This window comes from Aquarana catesbeiana, linkage group LG02 (assembly GCF_042186555.1).
Source record: "Aquarana catesbeiana isolate 2022-GZ linkage group LG02, ASM4218655v1, whole genome shotgun sequence".
Taxonomy (NCBI): Eukaryota; Metazoa; Chordata; class Amphibia; order Anura; family Ranidae; genus Aquarana; species Aquarana catesbeiana.
In genome coordinates, this window is record NC_133325.1 from 164,561,327 (window position 1) to 164,580,475 (window position 19,149).

The following is a 19,149-nucleotide window of genomic DNA, read 5'->3' on the forward strand; positions in this document are numbered from 1 at the left end:
GTTCAACAACTCCTATGGCACATTCAGTCTCTGACCCTTTTATCGTATCATGTCTGCACTCTCTTGACTATATTCTGTTGTCTGTCTGTTGTCCCTGACACTAACTATTCACTGAATTTTATGTGTGGCCTTTTGGGAAGTGAGGGGGGGGGATTGTGGCAGGTCTGCACTTGAGGCCCGCCATATCAAGAAAGTTGACCCCCACTGCTTTATGGTATTAAGAGAAATTAAAAAAAAAAAAAAAAATATCCTTTATTTCAGTTTTATACTTGCCTAGGTGGATGGAGCATCGGTCCGATGCTGCATCTGTCCCTTGGCGCCTCTGCACTGAGAACTGAGCTATCGAACACCACTGATGGCTTGGTTCTCACAGTTCCCCCGTGCAGAGAGCTGCTGACTCAGTCTCAGCTTTCTGCTCTGCTTCCTCCTTGTTCACTGGAGCGCTGAGCTGTGGGGAGCGACCATCTCGGGCTCTCGGCGGCTGGCTGAGATGGGGGACAGTCAAGGCACCTGGCAGGCCCAGACTCCCATTGTCGGGATGACGCAGTGCCTGGACTGAAATCCGTGATGTCAGCAGAGAGCGGACTTTGGCCCGCTCTCTGCTGAAAACAAGTCACAGGAGTGCAAAACTAATTGCATTCCTGTGATCTATAGAAGTACAGCCAAACAAGCTTTGGCTATACTTCTCCTTTTTAAACGTCTATACAAATCTTTGTTGGGGATCTACAAAATACCTTTCCTGGTTAGCATGCTGCAATATTAAGAGTATATATGTGAAGTAATCCATTTTATTCTTTGAATTTTCATAAGTCCTAAGCAAGACTTCTTTAGTTTTAAGGGATGCTGACGCAAGACAAAGGCATAATGCGCTAGTATGCATAGCATACTAGCGCATTATGAATTACTTACCTTGGATCAAAGCCCCTGCATCGTTCCTCATATACTGCTCCGACTGGTGACACTGCTCCCGGAGTTACTTCTGGGTATCGCGTGCGATGACGTCACTCCCGCGCATGCCGCCGGTAACGGCACACTGGCTGAAGCAACCGCACGAACGTGCCATTGCTTCAGTGTGCATGTCACGATGACGTCGACACATGATGATACGGGGGGGGGGGTGTTTATCTCCTAAACTGTGCAGGTTTAGGAGATATCCGGGGTAGCCACAGGTAAGCCTTATTATAGGCTTAATTGTAGTAAAAAGTGGTTGTAAAGGGTTTACAACCACTTTAATTTTTTCAGTTGCACGAGTTATAAGCAGATTAGTCTGTGCTTGAAAGTGCTTGTTTTCCTCCTTGTAGAGATAATGGTTAATACTTGCCTCTCGACATATGTTTTCTCATGAATGAGGATGCACATCAGATATGGGGCTTGGCGGGGCAGGGGTGTGTCTGAGCAGGGCAGAGGTGGGACTGGGCCGGTCAGGGGCAGGGCTAGGCTACTTGCACAGACAACAGTACCAGGAAGTGCCTGTGAGCAGCCATATTGGGACACACAGTTGTCGGTGAAGAGGAGCAGAATTGCTGAATGCTTAGGCTAGACTGTCTATTACTAGACCTTTAGCAATTTCTAAATTGCATAATATAAATTTTTTTATATATAGAAATAACATTTTTAAACTGGAATTCCACTTTAAAGCTGAACTCTGGGATACACAATTATTGTCTGAGAGACACAGTAGTCTCTCTTGAATCCTGGTGTGCTTTCTGTAGTTCTTCCAGATCTGTGCTGTAATCCAGTGTGAAACTTTGCACACTGCACCCTGTAATAAGGACTGGTCACTGCTGCTTGCACTCCTTGTGACGGGTGAGTATTCTTGTCTCCACCCTCTCCTGTAGTTTTCTGCTGGCAGTGGATGGGTCCTGCTGCCTCCCCAATAGCTCTGCTCTCTGCACAGGCTATGTACAGCACAGTGATGATGCCACTGCTAATTTTACAGGGTAATAATCTGGGTTTGCAAATTTGGTGCACTCAAGGTGGATTTTTTGTCTTCTAGGCTGTTGATGAATATAAATTAATGTTTTTGTCCCCTGAGTTGAGAGCTTTAAGTGTTTTTTAAATTCTCTGGATAGCATCGCTTTAGCACAATAAGGATGTTCAAACTGAAAATCTAAACAGGTTTCGATTCTTCCATATACCGAAAAGAAAAGGTTTCTCTTAGTTTTGGATAGCATGGAGAGAACAGGTCAGGTTCTATTGCTGTCTGTGCCCCTGTTGGCAAGATTCACCCTCTATATGTCCTATTTACTGTTCGTGAAAGTAAATCCAAAATTTTGGGTTGACACCAGAACAGTAATAATGGGGACACTAGTTTTGATGGCACCTCACTTTGGAGGGGTTTCCTCTCACTTTTTCTATTTTGCCTCTGGGACAGGAAATAGAGACTTGTCCGCAATGGAACACAAGTGTGGGGGGGGGGGGGGGGGGACTGACTGGTATTATAACCCTCCCTTACTGTATCCAAATGAAAAATTACACTTTAAAGCAATTGTAAAGGTAAAATACCTATACTTACCTGCTATGTGCAATAGACTTGCACAGAGTGGCTATGAACCTCCGCTTCCCATGGGGGTACTCGTGCGTGCTTGTGGCTGACAGCTCCGCTCCCTCCTCACTGGTTTTGGTGCAAGCCAATGGCTCCCGGTGCCCTAGCAAAGCCAGCAAGACCCGGAAGTGAGGGGAGAGAAGAGCTGCAGAAGTGCACAGCGCTGGATTTAATGAGGACTTCGGCTGGGTTCACACTGCTGTGATGGCAGACATCGCATGTGATTCGTAGCGCACTGCTGTTCACATCAAATGCGATGTCTGTGCGGTGCGATATCACCCATACAGATGCTGATATCGCATCACATCGCATCGCATTCGGTCCAAACACGCACAGGACCTTTTTTTTTTTTTTTTTATTTTCTGACCAGAATCGGATCGCATGAGTGTGAACCCAGCCTTGAGGTAAGTAAAGGGGGGGGGGGGGGGGGGGGGGGGCAATGCTGATGCCTAAACATGTTTTACCCTAATGCAAGGATTGCATTAAGGTTTAAAATGTTTAGGCTTTAGAACCACTTTATTCTTTTCACAGAAAGATGGATTTGATTTTATACTGTAGAATGAAATGTAAATTGGTGGCACACAGGCCATAGTGAAAAGTGACCTGGCAGCCAAGTTCATAGGGTGGATTTTTATAGGGCTGTGCTGACACAAACTGCATATTTTGTCAGTAGAATTGGAAGATGTGCTGCTTCTCTCACCCCATCATGGAATGCTGTGCACGGCTTCTCTCTAATTCACTTGAGATTCAAATGGTAATGACTGGGTTCACTACAGTGTGTAAATGCAGTCTGTTACTAACCATACCTCTGTAAGGACACGATTGGCACCCAAGCATGAAAGCGGCCTCTTCTGAATGCAATGACTCGACCTTTCTGGAAAGGGAGAATAGAATTGGGAAACTGCCAGCGTTTGCAGGCCACAGTAAATTAGAGGCTTTGTTCTACCCTTTGTCTTGCAATCCTCATTAAGGGACACTGGCTGGTTATAGCAGTAAAATGCTACCATATGTGACGTGAAAGGTCAAAATAGGTCCTTCCCTGTAAGTATTAGCAGCCTTCTTCTTTCAAGACTTTGACCACAGGCATAGCGTCACTGTAGTACTAATACTTGGAGCTTGCGGAAAAGAGACTTCGGTGTGCAGCTCCCATATATTGTCCATATGGGTTTGTTTTAAACTGCATTTTCAGTATGCTCTGGGAAGACCAGTATATACAGGGACAGGCATTTTCACAGGTTCATCTTCAGAATTGTTGGGGATACCATCATCTATAGGGTTTACATAACAGGACATTTAGAACGAGCTCCATGAGTGTCAGTTGAGAAATTTGGAGTTGTTTAGCAGGCTGGTTTTATCTACTGAGCAAGCTGACCTGCATGTTGGATTAAGGTTTATCTTTAAATTTATTCAAATAAAAAAACGTCTACTACAAGCAGACTGTCCTCCCTCCTTCTGCTTTTTTTTTTTTTTTTTTTTTTTAAATCTGAGTTTCAGGCAAATGGGTACACATTGCTGAAATACATAAATTACAACTGTTTTGCCTAGCAGAGTTTAGATTTCTCTCCAGTGCGCTTTAAAGGAGAAGTTCACCTTTGCACCTTTTGGAGCATGTTACGTTGCGCCTGTTTTTAGGGTGAAACATGTTCCAGCATCTCCAACCACCCCCCCCCCCCCCCCCCCCCCCCCCCCATATGACAGTAGGCAGGGGTTCTTCTCCTGCACCTGCTGTCACAAAACAGCGCGGCCATTTGGTGCTCCCCCCCATGAGGCCATGTCATTCTTTCAGTTCGAATTTTGTAAATGAATAGACTACAAGTACCATCAGCCATTGCAGCTGACAGCTTGAGTGTTCTCCATAGTTCATTCATTTTCATGCTATAAAGTAACTACCTGCCTGTATCTGAGGTTCAGGCAGATCGCTATCTTGAGAGCCTGCAGTAGCCTGGCATTGAACCCGCGCTCTGCTGATTGCAGGTGCAATGCTCTGTAAGCTCCTTTTTCTTGGCCGTAGTAACAATGTCCCGCCTCCTGTGATAGACAGCACACTGATCCAATGCTGGGACATTGAATCAGTGTGATGTGATCACAGGAGGCGGGATATTTTTACTGTGGCCCAGTCAATTCAAATCCAGCTCCTTGACACGTGGAGATCGCCGCACTGATCCGGGCACTGGTGTGGCTGCTGGACACAGGCAGGCTGCATATGACGGTTACTGGTGAGGTTGCTGGGCACTGGGTAGGCTGCATATCACGGCACTGGTGAGGCTGCTGTGCACTGGCAGGCTGCATTGATCTCTTGTATCAGGTCTGCAGTCTCTGGCCATGTCTTGTATCAGGTCTGCTAGAGGTGCACCAAATGGAAATTTTGCTAATACTATTAGCAATGTGTTTAAGTAAGAGACTGCAGACATGATACAAGAGATGGTTAGAGACTGCAGACTGCATTTTTCTTGACCTTTCTTGCACTAAAGGTGCCAATAATGGGGAACAATAAATTCATATTAATTAAAATTGATGATATTACCGTATTTATCGGCGTATAACATGCACTTTTTTTTCCCCTTAAAATCGGGGGGAAATCGTGGGTGTGTTATACGCCGATTTAATACCCCAACTCCACCCGCTGATTGTGAGCGGAGCGAGTGCAGGCCGCCGATATACATACTTAGCCGAGTGTACTCTGCTAGTTCCACTCAGTCACGCCCAGTCCTGCCCTATGATGGACAGAACACAGGGACTGGGCGTGACTGAGCGGAGCTAGTCGAACCTAGCTAAGTACACTCGGCTATGTATCTATATGGGCGGCGCTCGGCTTTGCTCACAGTCATGCCCAGTCCCGCCATTGGACCTGTTATGTCCATCATAGAGCGGGACTACGAGAGGAGCTGAGGACCGGCTTTGTGTATCGCAGCTGCGCCATTTTCAAACTGCAGTGACACTGACAAAGTCACTGCAGTTTAACTGCAGCCTGGGCAAGGCTGCAAATGGACGCTGGGCAAGGCTGCATTGATGGGCATTTAAATGTAAGTTTTTTTTTTTTTCCTTAATTCCCTCCTAAACTTGGGGTGCGTGTTATACGCCGATAAATACGGTAATTAAAAAGTTGATATCTATCTAGTCGTTTTTGGTCTAGTGCATCCTTCTTTTTCTGTTTCGGTGCACCCCCATTTGCAGCTTTGGTTATCCATAGTGCTATCTCTTGTGGTAATTGCAAGCAACCCCCGAATGTTAAGGTCCAAGCAACTCCCAGACTATGAAGCCCTACTTCGGTCTTAAGTGTAGAGACCACTGCCCTCCAGACCATATAGTGTGCTGCAGGGGTACTGACAATTTAGTGTTTTTCCTTGCTTTTAAAGCTTTTGCTTTTATTTTATATTTCAAGCATTGCCTTGAGATGAGATTATTGGTGCTTTTGTATTTATTTTGTTTAGCGGATTTGTTACCAGTGACATTTACAAGCCTGAATTATTCTGGCCCTGACACCATCGTAGTGTGGCCTTTTATTCTGCTGCCCATCAGTGAATGCATATTGTGAACAGTCGCCCACAGAATGTTTTGCTAGAAGAGACCAGAGACCTTTCCAGACCCCTAGAATGCATATGCTTTTATTTTTCTCAGGTGACTGGTTCAGTACAAAACCTTCACTGCATTGAAACCGTCAATATAATGTTACTAGGCTTGCCATATAAAGGAATATTGGGAGAGGTAGTTAGTACAGTACAGTAAGGGTTAATAGGGAAAGTGCTAAATAGTGTTGTTATTTGACAGTCTATTATCTTCTGCCATTTGTAGATACTGAGCTGGGACTGGTGACCTACAGTATATATCAGATCTCTTGTATTTGCAAAGCCTCATCTGTCATAGATTCCTAAGAATATTCTGCTCACAGAGGATTTATCTCTGAAAACAGCCTGCGGTTTCCCTTTTATCTAAAGCAAGGAGAAGATGCTGACGACAATCGAACAATAGTCTAGTGGCCAATGCTTAAAATGGAGTAGTACTTGTAAAAAAAATACATCCATTATGTGACAAATCAAACCTGTTCTAAGGCTGGCTATACATGGGTCACTTTTATTTTTTTTATCGACCAGTGGGCTAACAAAAATAAAATAAAAATAAGATCATTAGTTTGACTTCTGACAAGCTGGAATGGCTATAGATTGATTGGAGTTCGGCCAATCCCTGCTGAACTGGCCAAATTTTGATCCATCTATGGGCAGCTTAAATCTGGCCATAGATGGTTCAAATCTCGACCAGTTCAGCAGGGATCGGTTGAGATTTGAAACATCTATGGGCAGACTGATTGTACCCAAGTTTGTCCATCCACCAACTTTGGTACAACCAGCAAGCTGGATTTTTACATGCCAAAGCCCCTAGCTATAATCGTACTCTCCCGACAGGGACGGCTCGCCGCTCTAACCCCTTTATTTTGTCGGGAGAACACAATGGCTCCTTGAGAGGGATTCCCCCATAAACACGGTCTGTGTTGATGGGAGAATTGAGCGATTTTTGTTTTTTTTTTCTTTCCTGCAGCCCGTGGTTGCAGGAAAGGAAATCGCAAAATTCTTTAGCAGGACACTGCCGAGATTTAAACCATGTATAGACAGGCTGAATGTACTTGGGTACAGCCTGCCCTTCGGATTTTATATGCGACTATTGCTAGCTCCTGCTGGAAGAACACAATGGCTCAACGGGAGGCATCCCCCATGCAACCTGTGGTTGCAGAAAAGAAAATCGCTCCATCTATGGGTGGCTTAAGACTTTGCTGTCCTGATGAAGCAGCCATATACATGAGCTGATCAGTCTTATCTGGCCGATTGACAGATGGGTAAACCATCGTATGTCTGTCCTCTAGACGCTCCCTGTCTTATCCCTTTTGGGGAAACTGTCAATAGTCTTAAATAATTGTGCATGTTTATGTGATGATCCCTGTTAGGAGCAATCCTGACAGTTGAATTTAAAATGTACACATTTACTGTATATGATCACTTTATGGAACTTTTCTTGCAGTTGGATCTTCTGACTTTTATTTCACATATTTGAGCCCCTTAACTTACTATAGACAGGTAGGTACAGGTCTTTCCATTAACAACTGGTGGGTTGGAGCAGTCTGCTTACCATGAAATAGTCCAGTGGATTCCAATGTGTATCATGGGACTCCCACAACAGAAGGAAGTACATGTGTTTATGTCTGTTCTTGGAGTGATGATGGGAAGGATTGGTCCCATTGTGGGATGAGTTGAAAAATCTGAATTAAATGCTTCTGATGTGTAAAATTCTCATTTCTCATCACCCTCTGAACAGCCTGATCTCCCCCAAACATCTCATTGGGCTGTTAAATTATGGGTGATTTAAAGCGTTACTAAACGCACAACATTAAAATCAGTCTGTATATGCAGTAAAACATGCTTGTTGCACTCAATGTGGAACCTAAGGGGTTTATCATCTGCATTGTGTGAAAAGACTGTTTGATCCTGTCCTCTCTGATCCTTCCCTTCTTCCACTGACTCCAGAACAGGTCCCGATAAGACAGAGTTGCTGGAGTTAGGCTGCACATGCTCAGTTTGGTGTTAATTGCTAGAGTTGTTTGTTTTTGTTTTTTCTTGGGAGAGTGCATGTGAACAGCACAAGGCCAATCGGCACTGTCCACACAGAAGGTCAGGGGACCTGCAGCCTGATAGGACAGCCAGTGCAATATTGAAACTCCTCCTACAAGCTTTAACCAGGCACTGATAGAAGTCACAAGACTGCTATAAACTGCTAATGAGAAAAGGTATTTAGCCGTTTATTTACTAAAATAATTGCATTTCCATGTTCTGTGTACTGTGGGAGACCAGATATAGTGAATGCAGGGTCCTGGGTTTAGTAACACTTTAAAGCGGGGTTCCACTCTCTCCGATCAATTTTTTTTTTTTTTTTGGCCAAATGACAATGATTACGATATAGCAATAGGGAACTCACATGTTCCGTTTTTCAGTGACATTGCTGTCTGTTTTCGCCCAATAAATGAACTTAGATAATTAAATCTACATGGTTGTCATCTTGCCTGTGGGCATGTGAAGCCCACAGGCATCCTGTTCCGGGATACTCTGCTGCTGATCGACCAGCATGCACCGCCCATTCTTTTCCTGATCTCGCGCATGCGCATTACTCAGAAATTGGAGCGCCGTCAACCGCTCCGGTTGCCATCGCAATGAGCAGCGTCGTAGGAGGTCCCGTCCCGTTGTGATGGCAACGGAGCTGTTGACGTCACTCCCACTATGGAAATCTTGAGATGACGCTTGTAACAGGCTGCCGCACTGACTCCTGGGAACAATGACACAAGCTCCCAGGAGCCAGTGCGGCTAAGAGGAAGTGACTAATTAGCTGCTCTAAACACGCCCCTAACCGCAGCCCGTGCTTCCTGCAAAAAAGAAAGATCTTCTACAAGAAAGGTGCAGCCAGAAAAAAAAAAGTGCCGTTTTGTCATTAGGACATTGCGGTAATCGGCTGCAGCTAGTGTAGAAAAATCGGGTGGAGCTCTGCTTTAATGTCACTAGATTAGATTTGCTTCCACCACCATGCATGTGTAAAATCTGGTTATTCCTGACCTTTAGTCTATGTAAAGGAAAAAAGCCCCGTAAAACACATGTATTCTGATGAGTGGTGTCTGGGAGAGGAGTTCTTGCTGCAGGAACTGTGCAGTAAAAGCTGATCGTTTCCTTAGTGTGTGTTGGCAGCTCCAGGCATTCCCATCCCTCCTGTCCAATTTTATTTGCTCCTGAATTAAAAAAAAAAAAAAAATTGGGCCCTGTGTGCGTCCAATCTCCAGCCACACTCTGCCAGAAGCCAAGGGGAATGCTAACAAGAACAACCACAAATATGTAGAGGTTTCTTGCATATAATAAAAGTGAAATTCTTGACATTGTATTCATATTTTATTCTGTGCATCTAAATTTAGCCTTCTCCTTCAGTCATTCCTATCAGCCATTAAGGTGAAAGCAGCTACCAGCTGGGTACTAACAGGATATCCGCTCCAGGCAAGGAAAATGTTATCCCCCCTGGATAAGCTCTTTATCGATGGTGTATTCCAGTTTGTGTGTTAAAAAAAGTGAAAAAAAATAGACCTGATTATTTTGAAAAGCCAGGTTGTGGAGTTGTAAAATGCCTTATGACATTTGGCAGTAGGTAAGAAGTGTGTGTGTGTGTGTGTGTGTATGTATGTGTATATATGTATGTGTATATATGTATGTGTATATATGTGTGTGTGTGTATGTGTGTATATATATATATATATATATATATATATATATATATATATATATATATATATATATATATATATATATATATATATATATGTATGTGGGGGGGGGGGGAAATGTTCAGGAAATTGCAGAGGTTTAGTGATATTGCAAATTCCTGACATACGGAAATTTATGGTATCCTCAAAAATGGATTTTTTTTTTTTTTTTTTTTGTATACCTGGAAACTTAGAGTCAGTAGCTTAACATTCAAGTGTTCTTCGCTGCCTCGAGATCCTGTTACTTGATGTCTCCCTCTGGTGTTCATAACTGGGAAATTTTTTTTTTTTTTTTTTTTTTACTACTTATGTACACACCATTTTTGGTTTCAATGAACCCTAGTGTAGCAATCCAGAAATGAGACACTCACATGATTTCACATGGCATTAAAGGGGTTCTTTGCTGCTTTGTTTAAAAAAAAAAAAAAAAAATACATATACTTGCCTCCACTGTGCAGTTCGTTTTGCACAGAGTGGCCTCGAGCTGCCTCTTCTGGGGTCCGCCAACGGCGCTTGCGGCTCCTCCCTGCATCGGTGACACCCCCCCCCCCCCCCCCCCAGGAGAAGTGCTCTCCCTGGGGGTTGCCATTCGGGCACGCTCCCCGAGTCCAGTCCAGTCCATAGACGCAGAATGCCGGCCTCGGGAGCCAATGGCTGCGCTGCTATCAATCTATCCAATCAAGAGCCGAGAACCCCCGGCCAGAGAGGTAGAGCGGGGGAACGAACGGGCTCAGGTGAGTAAAACCTGGGGGGCGGCTCAGTGACAGTTTTTTCACCTTAATGCATAGGATAGGCTTCAGCACAAGTTGAAGCTTGTTGGAAGCGTTATGAAGTCTGCTAGCTGCTTGTTTAAAGTGACAATTGGCACTCATTAAAATCTGTGTAAAAAAAATTCCAAATGAGAGCTAAAGTGTGCTTTTCAGAGATTGTTTAGAGTAGGCTGCTTGAAGCTTGCTGAAGTTTCATAAAAACTTGTTCACACTATTTTTCCTCTTCATTTTGCATAGAGAAAAGGAGGGTTATAACCCGTCAGATTTTTTTTTCTTGGTTGCTATCTGCGCCCCATTTGGAAGATTTGCCTTCACTTCCTGTCCTAAAGCCAAACAGGAAGTAAGAGGGAATCCCTTGGGGACCCCCAGGTCACCAGAACTACTGTCACCATTGGAATATTTTTAGAGTCACAGACAGCAATAAAAACTGGCAGGTGTTTTAATCCATCCCCCTCTATCCAAAATTAAAACTATTTTTTTGGTGGGGGTGGTGACAAACTTTGTGTGTGTGGGGTGTTGTTTTTTTTTTTTTTTTTCTTCGATGCGGCAAATCAACAATTTTTTTACACAAGTTCTATGTGTAGTTGCTCTAACCACTCAAAATCAGTTTGGCAGTTTCTATTCATGCCCAATGGCATGCACCAAAATAATTGGCAAAGAAGAGGAGGAGCGGTAAGATGGATGTGTATGGATAAACAGTGCGCCACTATCGTGAAGCAAACAATGAATCACTGCAACAATTTTATTTAATTGGCACATAAAATTCTAAATCGTACATTTAGGCTCCATTCACACCTAGGCATTTGGAATTACAGGTGGAATCACTGCAATCCTGCCATTTCCAAATTTCAGCAAAACTTCCTGATGGCACCCCAATCCAAACCCCCCCCAAAAAAAAAGTGTGTGTAATTTGTACAAATTGCAACTGGGTGGGCCCGCATGATGCAGATAAGCTGTGCGCTAGCAAGAAAGCACGTTCCAGTCATTAGTTGTAAATCAAGTAGTCCAAAACCCTGGGTGCAGCAAAACTTTGTCCTTGGAAGGTCAGTCCATATTTATTGAAGTATAACGTAAGAAGGTATTAAGACTAATAATTGGCAGGGATGGGGAACCCATAGTGTTGCGATACATTTAATGCCGTAAAGAAAGCGCCTTGATTTTTATTTTATTTTTAATGAGGCTACTTAGGGTTTCAAATGTAAAATATTTTTACTGCCAAGGTTTTAATGTTTGTTGATCTGTTAGAGAAACTGTAGGTGCATAATCAAAGTAATGAATAGACACAATTCTGGACTGGAAGTGTTGATAAAACCCACAACAATAAAATCAGTCTGTATATGCAGTAAAACATACTTGTTGTTGTTACTGTGGGGATAATTGTGTAAAAAGGCTGTTTTGAGCCTGTCTTCTCTGATTCTCCCCTTTTTACTGTCACCGATCCATCTCCTGATAGAACAGATTATTTGGAGTCACTCTGCACATGCTCAGTTTTGTGTGTATGTTGCTAGAGAGTGGTGTGTTTGTTTTTTGGGGAAGGTGCATGTGATCAGCACTGGGCCAATCGGCACTGTCCAGACAGAGGGTCAGGCATCCTGCAGCCTCATAGGACAGTCAGAATGAAAACCCCTCCAACAAGCGTTAACCAGACACTGATAGAAGGCAAGACTGGTATATACTGCTGATGAAAAATGTATTTTGCCGTTTAGATTTACTAAAATTGCATTTCCATGTTCTGTGTAGTGTGGGAGACCAGATGTAATGAATGCAGGGTCCTGGGTTGATGGGTTAATATTGTTGGTGATGAGTGTACTGAAAAGATCACTTGTATAGAAAACGCCTACATTGTAATCTGTTGTTATAATTCTAATATTATATATCTCTCTCTCTCATGTCCACAGGCTTATGGATGTTTGTGCCTCCACCCGAACAGACCGTGAGACTAAGGTGACTCTAGTTTTTGAGCACGTTGATCAGGACCTGAAAACTTACTTAAATAAAGTCCCTCCGCCTGGTTTACCTTTGGAGACCATTAAGGTATCTGTTTTTAAGATGTGTTTTTTTGCTTCATGGAGATGTTCTAAAAAAGAATTCGAACTTTACCATTGTTCACATTAATGCAGACAGGATTACAGTAATAATAGAGTTTATTGAGAACTTTGTGGGTTAATGAGGAGGGATTTGAACTTTGAGGTGTTCAGCTTAGGAGTCTTTCAGTTGGACAGACGTACACCATTTTAAATTAAATGAAAACATGACTGGGAATTAATATTGTAGTAGTATTTTTCTGAAATTGTCTTCATAAAGGATAACTACCAAATACTTTTTCTAGCCTCTCTCACAACAAAGTAGTCAGTGTAAGGTGGAAAGAATTGCGTTAAATGAGCCCTCCAGGCAAAGCCCTAATTTTCTTTTTTTGTATGGTAGTGCAGGTCAGCACCACACAATTTACACTTCCTATTAGAAAGGAATAATTTAAGCACTTGGAGCTACAAAGTTCTATGCGGTTTTATAAAAATCTTTTAGGGTCCCTTCACATAGGCGACGTCCATTACAATCAGCAGGGAATCCGTGAACAGATGCCTTGCCAAACTGGAGCAGAACAAAATAGATGTCACTTTCGAGAAATTTATTTCCGTTCAGTTTTTTGGAAATGGAGCTTAATGGACCCATGACTGTGACAAGCGAATGTAAACTAGTGCACATCTGTTTACATCTTTTACCTCTGGTCTGTCATGTTTTAGGTCTTAAAGCTATATGGTTTAATTGTTCCCACTCCATTTCTTCTACATTAGAGGGCCCAGTTATGAAGCTGTGGATGACCTTACCATAGTCAAAGCACAGCAAGGTACACTTGCCTCCCAACTTTCTGAGATAGTAATGAGGGGCACCTATTAGCAAAAGTATGCAGGCATAGGACACACCCAGTGTCGCGCTCCCTTAAAGGAGAATTATCCCCACCCCCCCCAAAAAAAAAAATTTGGGTTAAACTCGCATGCTTTTTGACCACGTACTGGCTCTTGGAATTCAGATACAGCAAATTCTAAATTGGATGAAAGGTTTAGCACTGAGAAACACTTTTTGATAAGTAGTGCATTTTAGATACCACTGTATAGTTCAGACCAAAATGAGGGACAAATGAGGAGGAAAGAGGGACTTTGACAGTCCCCTGAAAGCAGGGACAGCTGGGAGCTATGATGTACATGACAAACGTGTTTTAGCGCTTCAGAATCCCAAAGCGAGTAAAGCCCCATTCAGATGGCGGGGGGCATATAACTGGGTTAGAACTCTGGCCAGTGTGGTAGAGCTGCACGATTAATTGTCAAGAATCGTGTTTTTTTTTTTTCCCCCTTTTGCCATCTTGATAAGTGTTTCACAATTCTGTCTATGCAAAGAATTCTCTCTGCTCTTCTGAAGCAACAGCCATCAAAAGAAAGGAAAGCAAAAAAAAAAAAACATGCAGTCTGCCAAGAATTGCAACATTCTTTACCAGTGAACTTAAGTGTAAACATTGTAACAATGTTGGTCTGACATTTCTTGGTTTCAAGTTAAAATCATTTTTTTTTTTGCTAGAAAATTACTTGGAACCCCCAAATAAATATATATATATATAAATATAGAGATATCATTTTTTTTTTTTTGTAGAGAACCTAGAGAATAAAATGGTGGTTTTTGCAATATTTTGTCACACTGTATTTGCGCAGCGGTCTTTCAAATGCATTTTTTTTTTAAAAAAAATGACTTTAATGAATTAAAAAAAAAGAAAAATTAACCAGTAAAGTTAGCCCAATTTTTTTTTTTTTTTGTATAATGTGAAAGATTTTACGTTGCGTGATCTTGTTATTCTAAGCAAAAAAATCGTGATTCTCGTTTTGGCCACAATGGTGCAGCTCTAAAATGCGGCCTTCTATTCATGTGATTGGTCTCTGCTCCAAAAATGTGTGCTCTGAAGTGTTATACATTGAACCCTCAGTGGAACACTGCAGCCTCCAAACCTCAGCCTGCATTTTATGAGGGACTCCTGTATAATTTGGTCCCCCCACTTTACAGAAATGGTGCAGCTGTGTGGACTGTAAATGGTCATGTTGCTGGAGCATGAAAAAGTCTACATATGAACCTGCCATAGCTGACCCTTTTTTTAAAAAAAAACAAAAAAAACTCGTGTGCATGGCAGGTTGGATTGATTTAAAGATCCTTACGGACCTATCTTTTTATATGTAATGTAAAACCAAGGTAGTGGTATCTTTTTAATTCATACTGATGTCCAATAGGTCTGGGGATTTTGATTTAAACAGTCTGGTGAAGGAGTTATGGGATATATTGGACCATCAGATGTGGGGGTGATCTGTAAGCGTTAAAGGGTAAGGGTAGTGCCGGTTCACGCTTCGGGGACTCTTTATGCGACTTTTTCAAAGTCGCATGAAAAGTCACACCCTATTAACTGCAATTGGACCGTTCTCATTGGTGCAACTCAAGTAAAGGTTCCTGCATTACTTTTGGGCCACTTCATCGCTACTTGCATTGACTTCTGTTATTGGAGTAGCAAGCAAGCTGCAATGAAGTCGTGTAGGTTATCGGCTGTCAAAGCTGTGTGACTTGAAAGCCATGTGATGTGAACCGGCTCTTGAAGTATAGCCAAAGCTATTTTGACTACTCCTATGGATCACAGGAGTGCAGTTCTTGCTGCACTCCTGTGACCCATTTTCAGTTGTCAGAGGGCTAAAGCTGTCGGCTAACGTCACTTAGCCGATCCATGCTCAGAAAAGGTCCAGACTCCCCCCCACCCCCCAGATGCCCAGACCGGCAGCTGGCTCAGCCTCTCAACGAGTCACTGGGAGGCTGGGCCAGCCGCTCTTGACCCCTCCACAGTCCAGCAGTCTAGTGAGCACTGGAGGGGTGGCGCAGAGAGCCGGTGACTGTTAGGCTGGTGGCCATACATGGTCGAATTTTCGAAATAATTTTCTTTTGAAAATCCAAATTTTGTGCGTTTTTTGTGATCCAATGGTGCCACCATTGATTTCGAAATGCGACCAACCCAAGTCTTCAATTTCACCTCCTGTTGCTACAGAAAAGAATTTTCGTGGCTGGGAATCTTCTTTTTCTTTCTGGGAATTTTATTTATATTACTCAAATTCAATAGCTGCACGAAAATCAGCTGTTGCTGCAGCCCACTAATGGTGTGAAATTCAAACGAAAATTCTTAGATAAGATTTTCGAAAGAAAATTCTTTCGAAATTTGACCCATGTATGGCCTGCCTTAGTCACCGGCTCGCTGAAGACCGAAAACTGAGCAATCAGCGGTGTTTGATCACTCTGTTCCTTTATATTAGGGGCGGAGGGGACAGATGCAGCTGGCATTGGTGCTGCAGCTATCTAGATGAGTATGATTGATTGTTTTATTTTTTAAAGCCATACTTTTAAGATTATGAAACTGGCATACTCTAATTCAGATGTATCCTATTCCTTTAAATGCCCTGCAAAATTTCTGTATATAGAATATAGTATAAAAAGGTCTTTTCATTGAACTTGATCTTCTCTGTTAAAAGAAAAGAACCATTCTTTTTCAAAAATCATTATAGTAGCTTCATGTAGAAAGGAAATCTGAAATAAGGAATTTGGCAGCATTTTCAATGACTCTTTGTATGTGTGTATATGAAGGCCTTGTGTCTATGTAGAATGTTACTGTGTGTGTGTATATATTGATGTATACATTCTTCCTTTATTGGGAGTCCCTAGATCTGCTTTGCTTTTATTTAAATGACGATGGAACTTTCGATAGATTTGTTGACCTGGAAGTTACAGAATGTGTTCATTAAACATATATCTGTCTCTTTCCCCTTGATTGAATTTTCATTAGAACAATGAGTGTGACTCATTAGCGGATGAATCGGAGCAGCTGCACATCAGCTGAATGGTGTTTGCTCAGCAGCTGAATTAATATTCCCAAATATTTATTACATTTTGGGTCTTTGAAGATGTAGGGATGGGGTAATTGGAATGTTCTATAAATTATAGCATAGCTATGCTAATCATGTTTATCACATCCCTGCAGCATTTGATTTACACAGTTGTGGTGGTAAATTTTTCTTTGCAGTGAAAGTAAAAAACCTATAAAGCTCTGATGTGCATTGAGAGCAATGGATGTTTTGTTACATGCTGGGCCTCATTTGAAATATTAAAGTTGATTGGTTGCCATGGCCAAAACATATTTTTATTTGCTCTAGTTTTTATAATGAGCCCTTTTTTGGCTTGTTGCTTTAGTAAAACCAAACAAGAAGTTAAATAAGGTGCTGTATTAACCCAGATGTAATTGTTCCTATGCAGTGAAGGAAATGTTATCAAATCTCTATTTCTTAAAGCAAATAAGAGACCTATTTCAAACCTCTTTGGAATACATACACATTTCTCCATGTTTGATTCTGAAAAACACCCCGCAAGTACAGAAATTTAATTGCTGATCTGCCATAAATCTAGTGTGCGCCTATCTTCCTGCTTGAAATGACAGCCCATTGGGGAGAATTGCCAAAGAAGCCTGCACCACTCTTCTAAGCCAAGGAATCTTGGCAAATCGTGCACCTGATTTCACAAAAGGGGCACAGGCCCCTTTGTTTTAAGAGTGATTTGCACTATGTGTTTGCCATGTCTGCGCCAGACACAGCACAGAAAGTAGTTTAGCTGGAGCTGCATTCTCTGGATCCATCTGCCCACAATGCTCCTGCCCCACACAACTGCATAGGCAGAAACGTGTGTGATCTGTCTGGCAGTTTTCTATATTGAAAGCTGGTGCAATCCCCCTTTGTTTGAAACCTGTTTTCAAGTTTATCTGCACCACCAACGCCAGTTTTTATCTGCTTTGTTAATATGGCACATGCCATTGTGCCAGTTTTCTGTACCATTACTAGGCCTCTTTCACACGGGCGTCTGTTCTGACGCTGTTAAAAGCATGTTTTGTTATTTTGAAAAAAGTCCCTTGACTCTTTCCAAATACTGTACTCAGCAGCTGAAAAAAGCATAGATGTGAATATGTCCCATAGGAAACTATGTTAAATGAACTGTAGTGCGTTTCTGCAAAAATCACAAAAAAGCATAGGTGTGAACCAGGCCTAAGACGTTTAGTAGCGGCAGCATGCTCTTCCCCTTTTTTATTTTTATTTATTTATTTATTTTTTTTTTTTTGTATCTCCTGTCATCATGGGGTTAAAAAAAACTAAAATTATCCCTTTTATAGTACAAACCGCAGATAATCGCTACTATATGGGGGGTTCATTTTATACTGTGAAACAGTGAAAGTAAGGTATATTACTTGTATTGTATTATATTATATTTATACTCTCATAAATGTACTCAAAAGTAGGATATATGGGCATTTTAACTAGGAATCAGACCTGAAACTATATGAAGGGTGGAAGGGAGATATAAATCTTTTATATTAAAGTAGTACTTGCTGAGACTTTTGTTTTTCATGGATATGATCACTTTAAATATAATATAAATATAATACTGGTAAAAGTTTATTTTAAATGTAATTGTAACGCCTTATATTACCTCCAGCCTCTCTAAAGTGAATTTTTTTTTTTTTTTTTAAACCTCAAACATGTTGCTTGCCTGCTCTGTGTAATTATTTTGCACAGAGCAGCCCTGGTTCTCCACTTCTGGGGCCCCCCACCGACACTTCTGGCTCCTCCTCCTGCCTTCAGAGTGCCCCAATAGCAAGGTAAAAAACTTCTGCCTTTTTAGAATCACTTGCTTCCTGCCCAGAACTACATGTCCCACGAGACATTGCTCTTCACACATTCACAAGCTCTCAGGAACTTGCTGACATGGAGAGTGTATGAGATGTATGTGCCCTGCACTGTATTTCCTGATATGTAAACAAATGCATTCTGTATGCAGGCCAACTAATCGGTTGACCGATTTAATCAATTATGAAAATAGTTGACAACTATTTTCATAATCGATTGTCGATGAATTGATTAGCTGTTTCGGCCCTAGATTCAATACAGTGCACCAGAATCACCCACCGCACCCCTGTGAAAAAGCTGGCTTTATTGCATTACAGCAGCAAACACGCACCTAGTGCAGATCCGCCATCTATTGTGGGGAAGGATGTTCAGCAACTTTCACCATCCAGATGAAGCTCTAGTAAATAAAGCTTACCGGGAGCCAGATGAAGTCTCCATAGTGTAGTATTTATTGGATTTGTATGTTAAAAAAAATCATAAAAACATATGACAATGGGTGCCACTGCCGACCCGGTATCGAACAGTGGCCTGACGTCAGCACTAGTGTCTCCTCCCTGACGCGTTTCGTCCAATAGGACATCAAGGGGTCCAATCCAGCTGTCAGAACACAATAGCTCAGCGGGAGATCGAAGTACTAACATTGGATAGTTAGTATAGCAAGTTTCTCCAGCTGGGTTAGACAAAAAAAGTAGTGTTTACCTAGCCTTAGTTGAAACATATTTGATTTTTCACTCCACTAAAATTTACTGGAGATTTAGTTCACTAAATAGGACTAAAACAATTGCAGAAGACTAAAATGGGACTAAAATGCCA

General features: G+C 42.1%; 1 protein-coding gene across 1 annotated transcript in view; it reads left to right on the forward strand.

Moving 5' to 3' along the window:
* The window catches only part of CDK4 (cyclin dependent kinase 4), an 82,954-nt gene that overhangs the window by 28,994 nt on the left and 34,811 nt on the right, over nt 1-19,149 (forward strand). Inside the window, exon 3 of the mRNA XM_073613733.1 lies at nt 12,496-12,631. Coding sequence (XP_073469834.1) covers nt 12,496-12,631 — 136 coding nt within the window. The remainder of the gene's footprint in view (nt 1-12,495; nt 12,632-19,149) is intronic.